The sequence below is a fragment of the Euphorbia lathyris genome, chromosome 3 (assembly GCF_963576675.1).
Source record: "Euphorbia lathyris chromosome 3, ddEupLath1.1, whole genome shotgun sequence".
Lineage (NCBI taxonomy): Eukaryota > Viridiplantae > Streptophyta > Magnoliopsida > Malpighiales > Euphorbiaceae > Euphorbia > Euphorbia lathyris.
In genome coordinates, this window is record NC_088912.1 from 15180279 (window position 1) to 15192643 (window position 12365).

Consider the following 12365-nt stretch of genomic DNA (forward strand, 5'->3'; position numbering starts at 1 on the left):
TTGAAAACTAAAAGCTAAATATTTTTTATGGAATTTTATTTGGGTTAATAAATGTAGCGTTAACCGAAAAATAAAATGTAAGAACTGATGTTCAAACTTGGAACTCTCGTATTATCTTTAGAATCCTTCTTCAAATTTGAAATTAATTGCCTTCTCATTTGTCTCCTACAAATTCGTCCAATCCGAATCAGGAAAGCAATCCTATTCGGAGCAGGAAACTGTCAGCCTGTAACTGCCTTAGTCTTGTGCAAGACTAACTCCGACTCAGACCAATTTTCGCCCAATCAGCTCCGGATCACGACCCGACATCAACTCGATCCAAATTAGGCCCAATTTACCTTCCTCAAGTCACCATTGGCCTGTAGAGATGAAGATACCAAAAACAAACAATAAAACCCGCAAAAATGACAAAACAACAATTATAAAGCACAAAAGCGGGATTATTTATTATCGAATTATGCACTTATCAACCATCTATATTCCGAAGATTTAGCGAGAAGATTAAGTAGCGGATTCGACCCCGGAGCCTGACAAACTCTAACAAGGTTTGAGGAAGGATTGATAACCTGGACTCACTAAGTCCTCTTTAATGCGTCCATGCTTTTTATTCTCTGTAAACTTGTATCAAATTCACACTTCATCTAATAAAGTTCATTCAATTCAATATAATTTTATGTAGCACTTTGGTAAATGATCCGAAGTTAGTTCTGGGGTTTTCATTAAAACGTAGTTAAATTCAATATCTTTACAAGAAAACTTTGTTGAACACTTAGGCAAATTCATTCTTAACGACGATATGATCGTTAAGTCGGCTTATCGGAAATAAGTATTAATTTGGTTAAGGTAGCAATCTTGACCGACCGTACGTAGGAAGATTTTCTATAAGTGAAACCGTGCACTTGCGAAAATGGCTCAACACAGTCAATGTCAATGTATTTGGTCCGTTCATGGAAGACAGGGTTCTGAGCGATATGCATGGTGGAGGTGTTGTCAAAGAAGAGAAGAGACACTTAGAAATAATAGAAAAAACAAGAAAGAAAAAGAAAAAGAAAATTTCGAGCCAGAAAATATGGCAGATCCACGAACGCTCATGGATTACGCTAGGCCAGGAGTGGCCAGTGTAACCACTAGTATAGTTAGACCCAGAATAAACGCAAACCAATTTGAAATTAAGCCAGCTTTGCTTAATATGTTGCAAAATAATGTAACATTTTATGGGTTACCTAACAAAAATCCTAACACCCATTTGAGAAATTTCTTAGAAATTTGTGACACTTTCAAAATACCAGATGTTACTGCCGAAGCAATCAAACTTTGACTCTTTCCTTTCACTTTGAAGGATAGAGCCAAAGATTGGTTAACTTCTATGCGAGGCGCAACATTTGCAACTTGGGAACAATTAGCCCAAGCGTTTTTATCAAAATATTTCCCTTTGGCAAAAACCGCAGTCATAAAAGAGTTAACATCTTTTTCTCAAAATGACAATGAAACTCTTTATGAGGCTTGGGAACGTTTTAAGGAACTTCAACGTTTATGCCCACACAACCAATTACCCGATGCACTTTTAATACGAACTTTTTACAATGGGATAAATCCTACAACTAGAGGTTCATTAGATGCTATGTCGGGAGGGTTATTCATGAAAAAGACATCCAACCAAGCAAGAGAACTTTTGAAGGAAATGACAATCAACAGTAGTATGTGGCCCGCAGAACATGGACACATACCGGTGGTGAAACCATCATCTTCAACCACATCATCCATTAAAGGTATAGTGAATCTCGATCCAGTTGCGATGTTACGAGCCCAATTTTCTGCCTTGTCGCACAAAATTGATAGGTTTGGCACCGTGCGATATCAATGGTAACCCAATTCCAACAGATGTGGATTACGAAGGTATGAGTGAGATTGAATAGGTAAATTTTGTCCAATGGAAAAACCAAACTAATAATCCTTATTCTAGAGATACTATTAGCACTTTATCTTCTAAAATCGACATATTTATAAACGCTATCGATGGAAAAGTAAGTAACCACGACGATGGTTTTAAAGGGATCGAGAATAAATCCGATCAACTTATTAAAAACCACTCATCTAGCATCCATAATTTGGAGGTTCAAATTGGACAGATTGCTAAATAAATTCCATCCCGAAAAGAGGGAAGTCTTCCCAGCCATACGGAAGAAAATCCGAAAGAGCATGTAAAGGCTCCCACAATTCACCGTCATCTCAATCTGTCTTTACTGCTTTGTCTTCCGCCGTTTGGCATCATAGATTAGGACATCTAGGGCCTCCTGTTTTGAACACCCTGGTCAATAAAAATTTGATTTCTTGTAATAAAGTTAAGGTTGATTCTGTTTGTTCTTCTTGTATTAATGGAAAACAAGTAAAATTACCTTTTTGGTCCTCGAACAATTTTGCGTGTATGCCCTTTGATTTAATTCATAGTGATATCTGGACATCACCCGTCCTTAGCTCAGGTTGTCATCGGTTTTATGTATTATTTCTCGACTCTTACACCAATTTTTTATGGACCTTTCCGCCAGCTCACAAATCACAAGTCTATTCTGTTTTTCTTATCTTTCGGTCCTATGTCAGAACTCAATTTGAAAGAGAAATTAAAGTTTTTCAGTGTGACAATGGGGGTGAATTCAATAATAATTCTTTCAAACAATTTTGTCAAACTAACGACATGCAATTCTGGTTCTCATGTCCGTACACCTCACCCCAAAATGGAAAATCAGAACGCACCATTCGCACCATTAATAATCTGATTAGAACAGTCATGCATCATGCTTCCATCCCTATTAAATTCTGGCACCACGGTCTCGAATTAGCAACCTATCTTCTCAATATATATCCTCATAAAGTTCTAGGATATCAATCACCAACTAAAATTCTATATCACCAGGAACCTAGTTACTCTCACTTGCGCGTCTTCGGATGCCTTTGCTTCCCTCTAATTCCATCCCAAACTCGAAATAAGCTTGAATCCCGTTCTTATCTATGTGTATTTTTAGGGTATCCATCCAATCATAGGGGTTATAAGTGTCTGGACACGTCTAAAAATAAAATAATCATCTCCCGACATGTTGTCTTTGACGAATCGACCTTTCCGTTTTCCACCGCACCAAAAAGTTGCGATCCTTCCCCTCCAATTCCTCCCGCGTCGGACAACAACTTCCTACCCGCTGTCCATTTTCGCAGTCCCTCACCTCGTCGCCCCTCCATCAGCCCCGAGTCAGTCGTATCTCCACGATCTGTCGCGTCATTATCTCCTGTTGCGTCGAACCGATCCCCATCGTCTACCCCTATATCCAGTCGCGCTAATCAGTCTGTGTCATCTGCTGTTCCATCGAGTCTCACCACTCCGTCACCGTCATCTCCGGTCTCGTCAATACTCTCAGTCCATCCGAGTCGTCGTCTGCGCGCACATCGCAAATACAAACCTCAGAGTCCGTATCATCTTCCACATCCTCCTCTACTGCACCACAAACACATTCTGATATCTCTGTCATTTCTCCTCAATTACAGGTTCCTAATACTCACAAAATGACCACAAGGGCCCAACATGGAATCCACAAACCCCGTCGAATGTTAAATCTCTCCGTCTTAATAAATTCTCCCATATCTCCTATTCCTAAAACACCTTCCCTTGCATTAAGTGATCCAAACTGGATACAAGACATGACTGATGAATTTGAGGCTCTTATTCAAAATAAGACGTGGGTACTTGTACCCCGTCCAAAATGTGCTAATATTATTCATAGTTGGTGGATTTTCAGGCACAAAACAAAGTCAGATGGCTCCTTTGAGCGATATAAAGCAAGATTGGTTGGAAATGGTTCAGGACAGTTACCAGGGATTGATTGTGGTGAAACATTTAGCCCTGTGGTTAAACCAGCTACCATTCGTGCTGTCCTCAGCATAGGTCTGTCTAAAAATTGGAAAATTCGGCAATTAGACGTCAAAAATGCATTCTTGCATGGGGACCTTCATGAAACAGTATACATGCATCAACCATTGGGTTTTCGGGATCCCAGGTATCCTGATCATGTCTGTCTGCTACAAAAATCCTTGTACGGCCTTAAACAGGCACCTCGGGCCTGGTATCAGCGGTTTGCTAATTTTGTCATCAAAATCGGTTTCTCCAATAGCATCTCTGACAGCTCTCTATTTGTCTACAAACAAGGCTCTGACATGGCCTACCTTCTTCTGTATGTTGATGATATAGTGCTAATAACCTCTTCTGACACACTTCAGGCTTCCATAATGTCCCAATTGAGTTCCGAATTTGCAATGAAAGACTTGGGGCCCCTACATTACTTCTTAGGAATATCAATAACTCACTCTCCCGGGTCTCTCTTCCTATCTCAGCGAAAGTATGCTTCCGAAATTATTGAAAAAGCCGGACTCAGCTCCTGCAATTCGGCTACCACTCCGGTGGACACCAAGCAAAAGCTCAGTATCTCTTCTGGTTCTGCTTACCATGACCCTACTGAATACAGAAGATTGGCTGGTGCACTTCAGTATCTTACTCTTATCCGACCCGACATCTCATACGCGGTTCAACAAGTCTGCCTGTTCATGCACAACCCCAAAACAACACACATGGCTGCCCTTAAACGCATTCTCAGGTATGTTCAAGGCACTATTGAGTTTGGGCTCACACTCCTAGCATCTCTTCTCAGTCAATTGGTTTCATATACAGATGCCGATTGGGCAGGCTGTCCCGACACTCGCCGATCAACAGCAGGCTACTGTGTATTCTTAGGAGACAATCTAGTCTCGTGGTCCGCAAAGAGACAGCCAACGCTGTCCCGTTCCAGCGCAGAGGCCGAATATCGCGGCGTTGCCAATGTTGTGTCTGAGACATGCTGGATCCGCAATCTCCTATTAGAACTTGGCTGTCCAATTCAGAAATCCTCACTAGTGTACTGTGACAACATCATCGCAGTCTATCTGACAGGCAACCCGGTTCAACACCACTGCACTAAGCATGTGGAAATGGATATTCACTTTGTCCGAGAACGAGTTGCCAAAGGAGAGGTCCGTGTTCTTCACGTGTCTTCTCGTTATCAAATCGTTGACATCTTCACCAAAGGTCTACCGTTGACACTGTTTGAAGATTTTCAAAATAGTCTCAATGTTCGCCCTCCGAACCTTACGACTACGGGGGTGTATTAGACTATGTATTTAGTTATTATTCTCTGTATTATTTATCTCTAGCCTAGAATATAGGATAAGTTGTTGACTATAGTTGTTCACCTAGAGTGAACTGTATTCTGTATAAATACTGAACTTCACATCAATAACAATCACTGAGAATCATATTGTTACAATCCAGAGACAATTCCAAAAGAATATGCCTATAAAATAACTCTGCTATTTATCAAAAGAGTTGATGAATTTTATTCTTTCGTTAATTCCCCAAAAGATTGCAACATCTAATCAGTTCCATCATCCACTTCATCAATAGTCTTATCAAGTTTTGGTGCTTTAACAGAACTTCATCAAAGTTTCAACAGTTAAAGTAAATATGCATTGACATATGTAAAGAAATGAAATACTTGGTTCATTCATTAGCAGTGTAAAGAAATATGACATTTCTAAGAGATAGAAGCATATTTGCAAAAGACCATAGCTTTACCAAAAAGTGAATACTCATTATCAATTCTTCACAAAACATGTCATCACCAGAGAAACAATTTATTGGATCTATGTCTAAGCACTTCTAGATAGAAAGGAGGCGAGGTTTCCTCTTTCCTGCAATGTTGAAGTAGATAAAAATCAATAACTGGGAACCTATTATTAAGAAAATAAATATGTCATACTAGAAATTGAGCTTGTTTAAAGCTTTCTACTACATGTTCTTATTAAATACGTAAAAATAAATAAATAGCTTTGCTCTTTGGTGTTTTCCTTGCACTTTTATCTTTTTGCTCTTCTTGAACTGATTGAAAGAGTTTTGGTTTTATGACATAAATATAAAATTCAATCATAGATACATCTATTGTTACTCAACAAAAATAATCAAAATAAATCAGAATGCCAGAACAAAATCTACAGTAAATTTCCTACCACACTATAACTCATACATGGTAAAGTGAATAGCAGAGAACCAAAATCCAGTTGCAGCTACTATATCGAATACACCAAGAATCGAAAATCAAAAGCTAACAACATGAAAAAATCCCGTTCAAAATTAAAAGCCCCAAACTCATTCTGAAATTTAGCAAATCTAAAAAGCTAACTTACCTAACATACAGAAGTATATAGCTCCTAGTTCTTCCTTTCAGAGTAATACAATCTGTCCGAGTAATTATCAGATGACTTTGAGTAATCCGTCTGAGTAATAGAAAGGATATTAATGTAGAGAGAGAGAGAGAGAGAGATAGAGAGGGGTGAGGGAGTGGTGACTGATCGAGAAAGAAAGGGAAGAAGAGGAGATGGATCTCGAGGGAAAGAGATAAGAGTTAGGTTACAATCGAGAGAGAAAAGGGAGAGAGAAATTAGGGTTCTGAAAATCTCAAAACAAAAAATGGGGGGAGAATAGAAATAATTCCCGCTTAAGTGATTGGGTATGCCCACCTAATAAAAAAAGTTATATATTTATTATTATTATTTTAATTACCAGCGGAATTCCGTCGGTATGTTAAAATTCCGCTGGTAAGATTACAATTCAGTAGCGAAACCTTAGTTCCGCTACTATTTCGCCTCTGATCAACAGCGGATACAAATCCGCTGCTATTCCTCTAGTGATTACTAGCGGAATTTATTCGGTCGGTGATTTTCGCTGGTAAAACACATTTTTCTTATAGTGTCAATTTCAATCAACAGCTTATATTAAAGAAACAGGTCCTCTCTTGTTTTTGGAAAACAAGAGAGGATTGGGATCCAATATTATTACATATGTTGCCTATTGCCACTTGTAATTGTTCTAAAATTTGAAAAACACCCTTGGTCACGTGTGAAAATTCTCCCTAAGTATCAAGAGGAAAATACAAAATATAGAAATAAGTAGGAACTTTGAAAGTTCATAGGGCAGTTGATATTATATTGTAGAATGTATGAAATTGATTTAATTTATCGATAAACTTCTTTGGAAGATCCTGGGTAACAGTTAAATAACAGTGATTTGATTTCCAAAAAGATGGTAAAGAAAAGAAGTCAATTCAGCTATATTTATGTAGCTGAGTTACTACCTGTTCAATTTTTCACCGAGTTTCAATGTTTTAATCTAAATTTTAGTTTCATTTATGAAACTTTGAACATTGCAATTAATAAAAAAATTAGTGAAGTTAAAGTCTTCAAAATCTTTTTTAAAAAATCTTTAAAATATTGGTTTAACAAAAATTATTGGTTTAACAATAATTTAACAAAAAGAATGAGTCTATTTTCTTAAAGGATAAAAGTAAATTTAGTCCTTACAATTTAAAAAAATTGTAGATTTTGCTTTAACGTATTACATGTTGCAAATTTAACTTTAACTTTTTCAAGTAAAATCAAATTTAGCCCTATGTTGTAAAAAAAATAGAAAAACTGGTTTGACTGATATTTAACTGCAACTTCAAACATTGAAAGTATTAATTATGTCCAAAATATTTAATTTATTTAATGTATTTCAGGTGCGATTCAAAAAATTGGAAATCACCAAGAAACAAATCCGACAAGAGCATTATTGTAACGCAATCCATTGAATGATGATGTGGATGTCCAATTAAATTTAATTAAACGTGAAAAAAATACATTATCTTTGGTACAAGTTAGACAAAAAAAATCAAAGATTTCACTGAATTTATAAATATTAATTTCCAATTATATTATTAAATCATAAAAAATTATGAAATCTTTTTTTACAACCAACTAATATTCAATTGGTGCATATTATATGTATTTAATAATAATGCTTGAAATTGACCCAAGTTGTCAACATTAAACGTAAAATTACTCTTCTCTGCCAATGTTAGGGATGAAATTGCACTATTTTAGATGTTATGGGTAAAATTGCTCCTAGTTGTAAACGTTAAAGGTATCTTTTTGCAACTTATCCTTATAATAAAAAGATAAGAGACATTATCATTTGCTAACATTTTGTATATGCATATGTGAAATTTAATATATTTTGATAGAAAAGTAACTAATTTGTTAAATTTTAATACATGACACAATTTTTAACATGTGAAATCTGCACGTAACAATTAATTTATTTTTTTCAGACACGAGGACCGTTTAGTTCAGCCATGATTGTTGTTGGAGCCGTTAAATCATGTTTTTAGCTAGTCGGTAAGTTTGAAATTTTTTTAGGTATAAGGTTCAAAAATACCATTAAGGTAGACAGCCAAGAGCAATAATACCCCTAAAGTCTAAAATGGTACAATTAAGCACCCATGGTTAACCTATTGGTTCAATTTTATCCATACTAACAAATCTTAATTTACACTGTTAAAGTTTCTGTTAAATTCCATCCATTTAAAATTAACTAAATGTCAATTATACCCCAACCTCTTCATCTATAGAAAATGTCAATTCCAATATGGATTTCCTTATCTTTCTTCTTGCCAATGCAGAGTTCTTTCTCTTCATGAAGTTGTTTACTTGTCATTGCTTTCTTGACTTTCCATTGCAACTTGGGAGGTTGAAATGGCAAATCGGATGGCTGTGAAACTTCAGAATCATTTGCAATGAAACTAATACTCCTTATTCCAATAGGTGGCTTAAACGGCTTCATCTTTTTCTGCTTCAACTGTCTTTCATTTGAATAGGGAATGTGACTACTGGATCAGAATTGTGCAAGCCTTCTATATCCTCAACCCCATCAAATAATAAAGTCTCACCAGTGTTTCCAGGCTGCAAGTTTTACAAAGATGCACAAAAATATTATTCCAGTTGAAAAAAACTGTTGCAGTAGCAATCATAAAAATGACAGAAAAAAACTGGATAAAAAAAGCTCCTGCAGTAGTTATACCACTTTTTTACATATATAAGAATCCATGAATTTTTCTACAGATATGAAAAGCCATGTAACTTCTTTAACTATAGAATATTTAACACCTTGACACATGAAACCTCATTAGTAATAGACGTTTTTGAACATAAGGATTGTGTCTCACTTAAGTTATGAAAGTTGCACGAGCTAAGACAATAGCTAGCTTTCCTATATAATCAGAACTTTCCACAAAGTAAATTTCTTCAAATTAATATCTCAATCATCACTTTTCACTATTGTTCGACAGATTGCAGCATGTTCCATTAACATTGAAACTTCTTTTCCACAAATTTTATTTCACAGCAACTCAATATGCACTAATTATACTGTTATCCACTAATTGCATTTCCGAAGAACCCAATATCAACTAATTATATCTATTATCTAGTAATTGCATTTCCCAACAACCCAATATGCACTAATTATATATCCACAATCTTATTTCACAGCAACACAATAAAAACTATATACACCACCACACCAAGATTTAAATAATAGCTTTATAATATATAAATTTAAAACATGTAGAAATACTTACATTTAATGTGGCAGTTCCTGAATTTTCATCATAAAAGTACCCAATTCCAACTTCTCTAACTTGAGTCCTAGGCTTTATCCAAGAGGGATGACCACTTGATATACCTTGATCTCGTTTTCTTTTGTGATGTTGATGGATATTACTGTCATTCTCTTCATTCAAGTGAGCATACTTTTCCCCTTGCGGAGCCTGAGACATTTAAAAGTAAAAAATAACAATTCTGTTATCACGTGAACAAAAGTAAAAAAAAATACTAATTACCTTGCAATATGTTCTCTTATGGCCTGTTTGTCCACAATTACTGTATTTTTTAATCTGACCCTTCCTTGATAGTCTAGTTCCAGTCCTCTCCCCTACATTACCTTCACTAGCTTCCCTTATCCTTTTTTTCTTTGGTCTGCCAGGCATTCTCGTAATCTTTGGAGGTTCAATAGGTTCAAAATCCTCCATTCTCCAAAAACGTTTCCCTCTTACTGGTTGCATTTTGTACTTGTATGTCATCATGTATCTCAATTTAGAATAATACAAGTCTATTTGCTTCACAGGATTTATTTTAGCATGATACATAGCACATATGGCATGAGGGTAGGGTATTCCACTTAATTGCCATGCCCTACATGTGCACTGTCTCTCAAGTAAAATTACACAGTGCCTATCAGTCCCATGTGTGACTTCATACCCTTTTTCCCCATTAAACACAACTCGACAATACCTGGCTATCGAATGATTTAGCATGAATTCCTCCATACTAGTTGGTGAATAGTCACCACTCCAACTTGTAGCCTTCTTTTCATTTTCATGCAACCTATTCATGATCATCACTCTCAGTTCTTCTAACATCCTCAAAATTGGTCTTGATCTCTGTTCCAGAATCCAACTATTGAAGCTCTTGGTCATATTATTATCCACCATGGGATCTTTACACCTATCAGTGAAATAAGCCCTACACCAATGTTGAGGAGGATACTTTAACAAGTATTCTGCTGCTTTTTTATTCACATCTGCCAAGGTCTTCAAGTTGTCCTTGAACTCTTCTTCATATGTACTCCATGCACAACTCCAAAAGTGTTTTTGTAGCTCTAGTCCTTTAAACTTGATCCCCCAATTGGATAGAACATGTCTTGCACACCATCTAAGTTCTGCCCTCGGGAGTAGCATACTTACAGCAGGGGGCAATCCCTACATACATGAAAAAGAGACAAACATGATTAATAATTAAATTACTTACCTTCTGCATATTTAATTGTATAAAGAGACAAACATAATCAATAAATTCAATTACTTACCTTCTGCATATCAGACATCAGTGTTACATTAGCCCCATCTTGCAGCTTCAGATCTTCTATCAAGTGAGACAAGAACCATTCCCAATTTGCCTTGGTCTCTTTTTCGACAACAGCCCATGCTACTGGGTAGATTTGATCCATTGCATCGTGTCCCACAGCCACAAGTAGTTACCCTTTGCATATATCTTTTAAAAAACAACCATCAAGGCCAATTATTGGCCTACATCCATCCATCCATCCTTTTCTACACGCATCAAAGCATAGATATAATCGACAAAATATTCTTTTGCCAATTCTGAGACCTTCTTTTGAAAACTGTAAATCAAATGTGCTACCTGGATTACTTGTAATCAACTCATTCACATATGCTTCCAAACATGAGTACTCTTCCTTATATCCCCCATCCAACTCTTGAATGATCGCCCTCTTAGCTCTTTTGCACATACTAGGTGTCACTTCTAGTTCTAATGCTTCCTTTGCATGATCCTTCATATCTTTAATTGAATACTCAGGTTTTTCCCTAATTTTTTCCTTAAAATATTCAGCTAAAAACAATTTTGTGGCTCTGGGGTTAGTATATTGTCGAGTGCATTCATGACTTGCCACAAATGTCCTAACCACAAATTCATCACTCTATTTTTGTGGCTCTGGGGTTAGTATATTGCCATATCTTTAATAGGTTCGCTGTGGTACCTAACTCTATTTTTATCACTCTTGATCACTTTTAATGGACATCCCTCTTGAACTGAATATTTGGAGACAGCCAATCGAAAGGCCTTAGCATTTGCAAATGTTTGACCAAGTTCGAAAGTGAATTTCTTATTGAAACAAAGCCTTTTAATAACTGCTTCATTTCCCATCAGATTATTTATAACACCAGCTTCATCAGACTCGTACTTCTCATTATCATAATCTTCTTCATTATCATCACTGCCCTCACTACCACCGTGTCCTTCATATGCTTCCCGTATCTCAATAGAATTCCATTCTGCTCTATATTCAGTATGAATTTCAATATTTCCATCCACTTGGCTTGCTTCTGTTTCATCCAATTCGTCTAACATAGGAGCTGCACTTGATTGTGTAAATATTTCAACAATCTCATCGTTTGTTCTGTTATCCCAATTTGATTTCACATGACTATTAGGCTGTATGCTTTTCTCATGCTCATAAAATGGAATATCATTCACCTCAAATGGATAGATATGTACTTCAGTTCCTCTGCCTTCTGTAACATGACCCATAATTGATCTTATGTGTTTATCACCTTCAACTAACATTAAGCCATCATACAAAGACTTCCCCAACTCTAAGTAATATAGATGTTGAATGTCCTTACACCCTAAATCATCAATGTATCTGTCTTTGATGTCTTTATAGCTGAGAAAATCTATGTCAAACTTGAATTCAATATCCACATTACCACCAATGTACTGCCTTGAGGGCATTAGTATCCACTTGCCACCAAAGTGCAAATATAAATCACAGCAAGTTGTCATTCTACAAATTATGAATAATAAAATTAATTTTTGAGCCAATAATCTACATATGC

At 36.2% G+C, this 12365-nt stretch overlaps 1 protein-coding gene, 1 long non-coding RNA gene and 1 other non-coding gene across 3 annotated transcripts; all 3 read right to left on the reverse strand.

Annotated features, from left to right (window-relative positions):
- Positions 1-301: 301 nt before the first annotated feature.
- Positions 302-6518, reverse strand: LOC136222191 (uncharacterized). The gene is made up of 3 exons (XR_010685529.1): positions 6259-6518; positions 5651-5766; positions 302-359 (listed from the first exon to the last, which is right to left on the reverse strand). It is a non-coding gene; the product is annotated as an uncharacterized lncRNA (long non-coding RNA).
- LOC136225204 (small nucleolar RNA R71) lies at positions 1447-1551 on the reverse strand. The gene has a single exon (XR_010686931.1). It is a non-coding gene; the product is annotated as a small nucleolar RNA R71 (small nucleolar RNA).
- Positions 6519-8402: 1884 nt separating the features above from the next.
- On the reverse strand, positions 8403-10955 carry LOC136224074 (uncharacterized). Its single transcript, XM_066012316.1, has 4 exons — positions 10814-10955; positions 9789-10706; positions 9528-9716; positions 8403-8850 (listed from the first exon to the last, which is right to left on the reverse strand). The coding sequence occupies exons 1-4, from the start codon at positions 10952-10954 to the stop codon at positions 8743-8745; spliced, it is 1356 nt and encodes a 451-aa protein (XP_065868388.1). The 5' UTR covers position 10955; the 3' UTR covers positions 8403-8742.
- Positions 10956-12365: the final 1410 nt, after the last annotated feature.

Excerpts from the sequence above, each read along its gene's own strand:
- LOC136224074 (XM_066012316.1), bottom strand. The coding sequence starts at position 10,954 with ATGGATCAAATCTACCCAGTAGCATGGGCTGTTGTCGAAAAAGAGACC. Across the intron at positions 10,707-10,813 it reads TGATGTCTGATATGCAGAAG|GGATTGCCCCCTGCTGTAAG; the intron begins GTAAGTAATTGA and ends TCATGTATGTAG. Across the intron at positions 8,851-9,527 it reads CAGGAACTGCCACATTAAAT|CCTGGAAACACTGGTGAGAC; the intron begins GTAAGTATTTCT and ends TAAAACTTGCAG.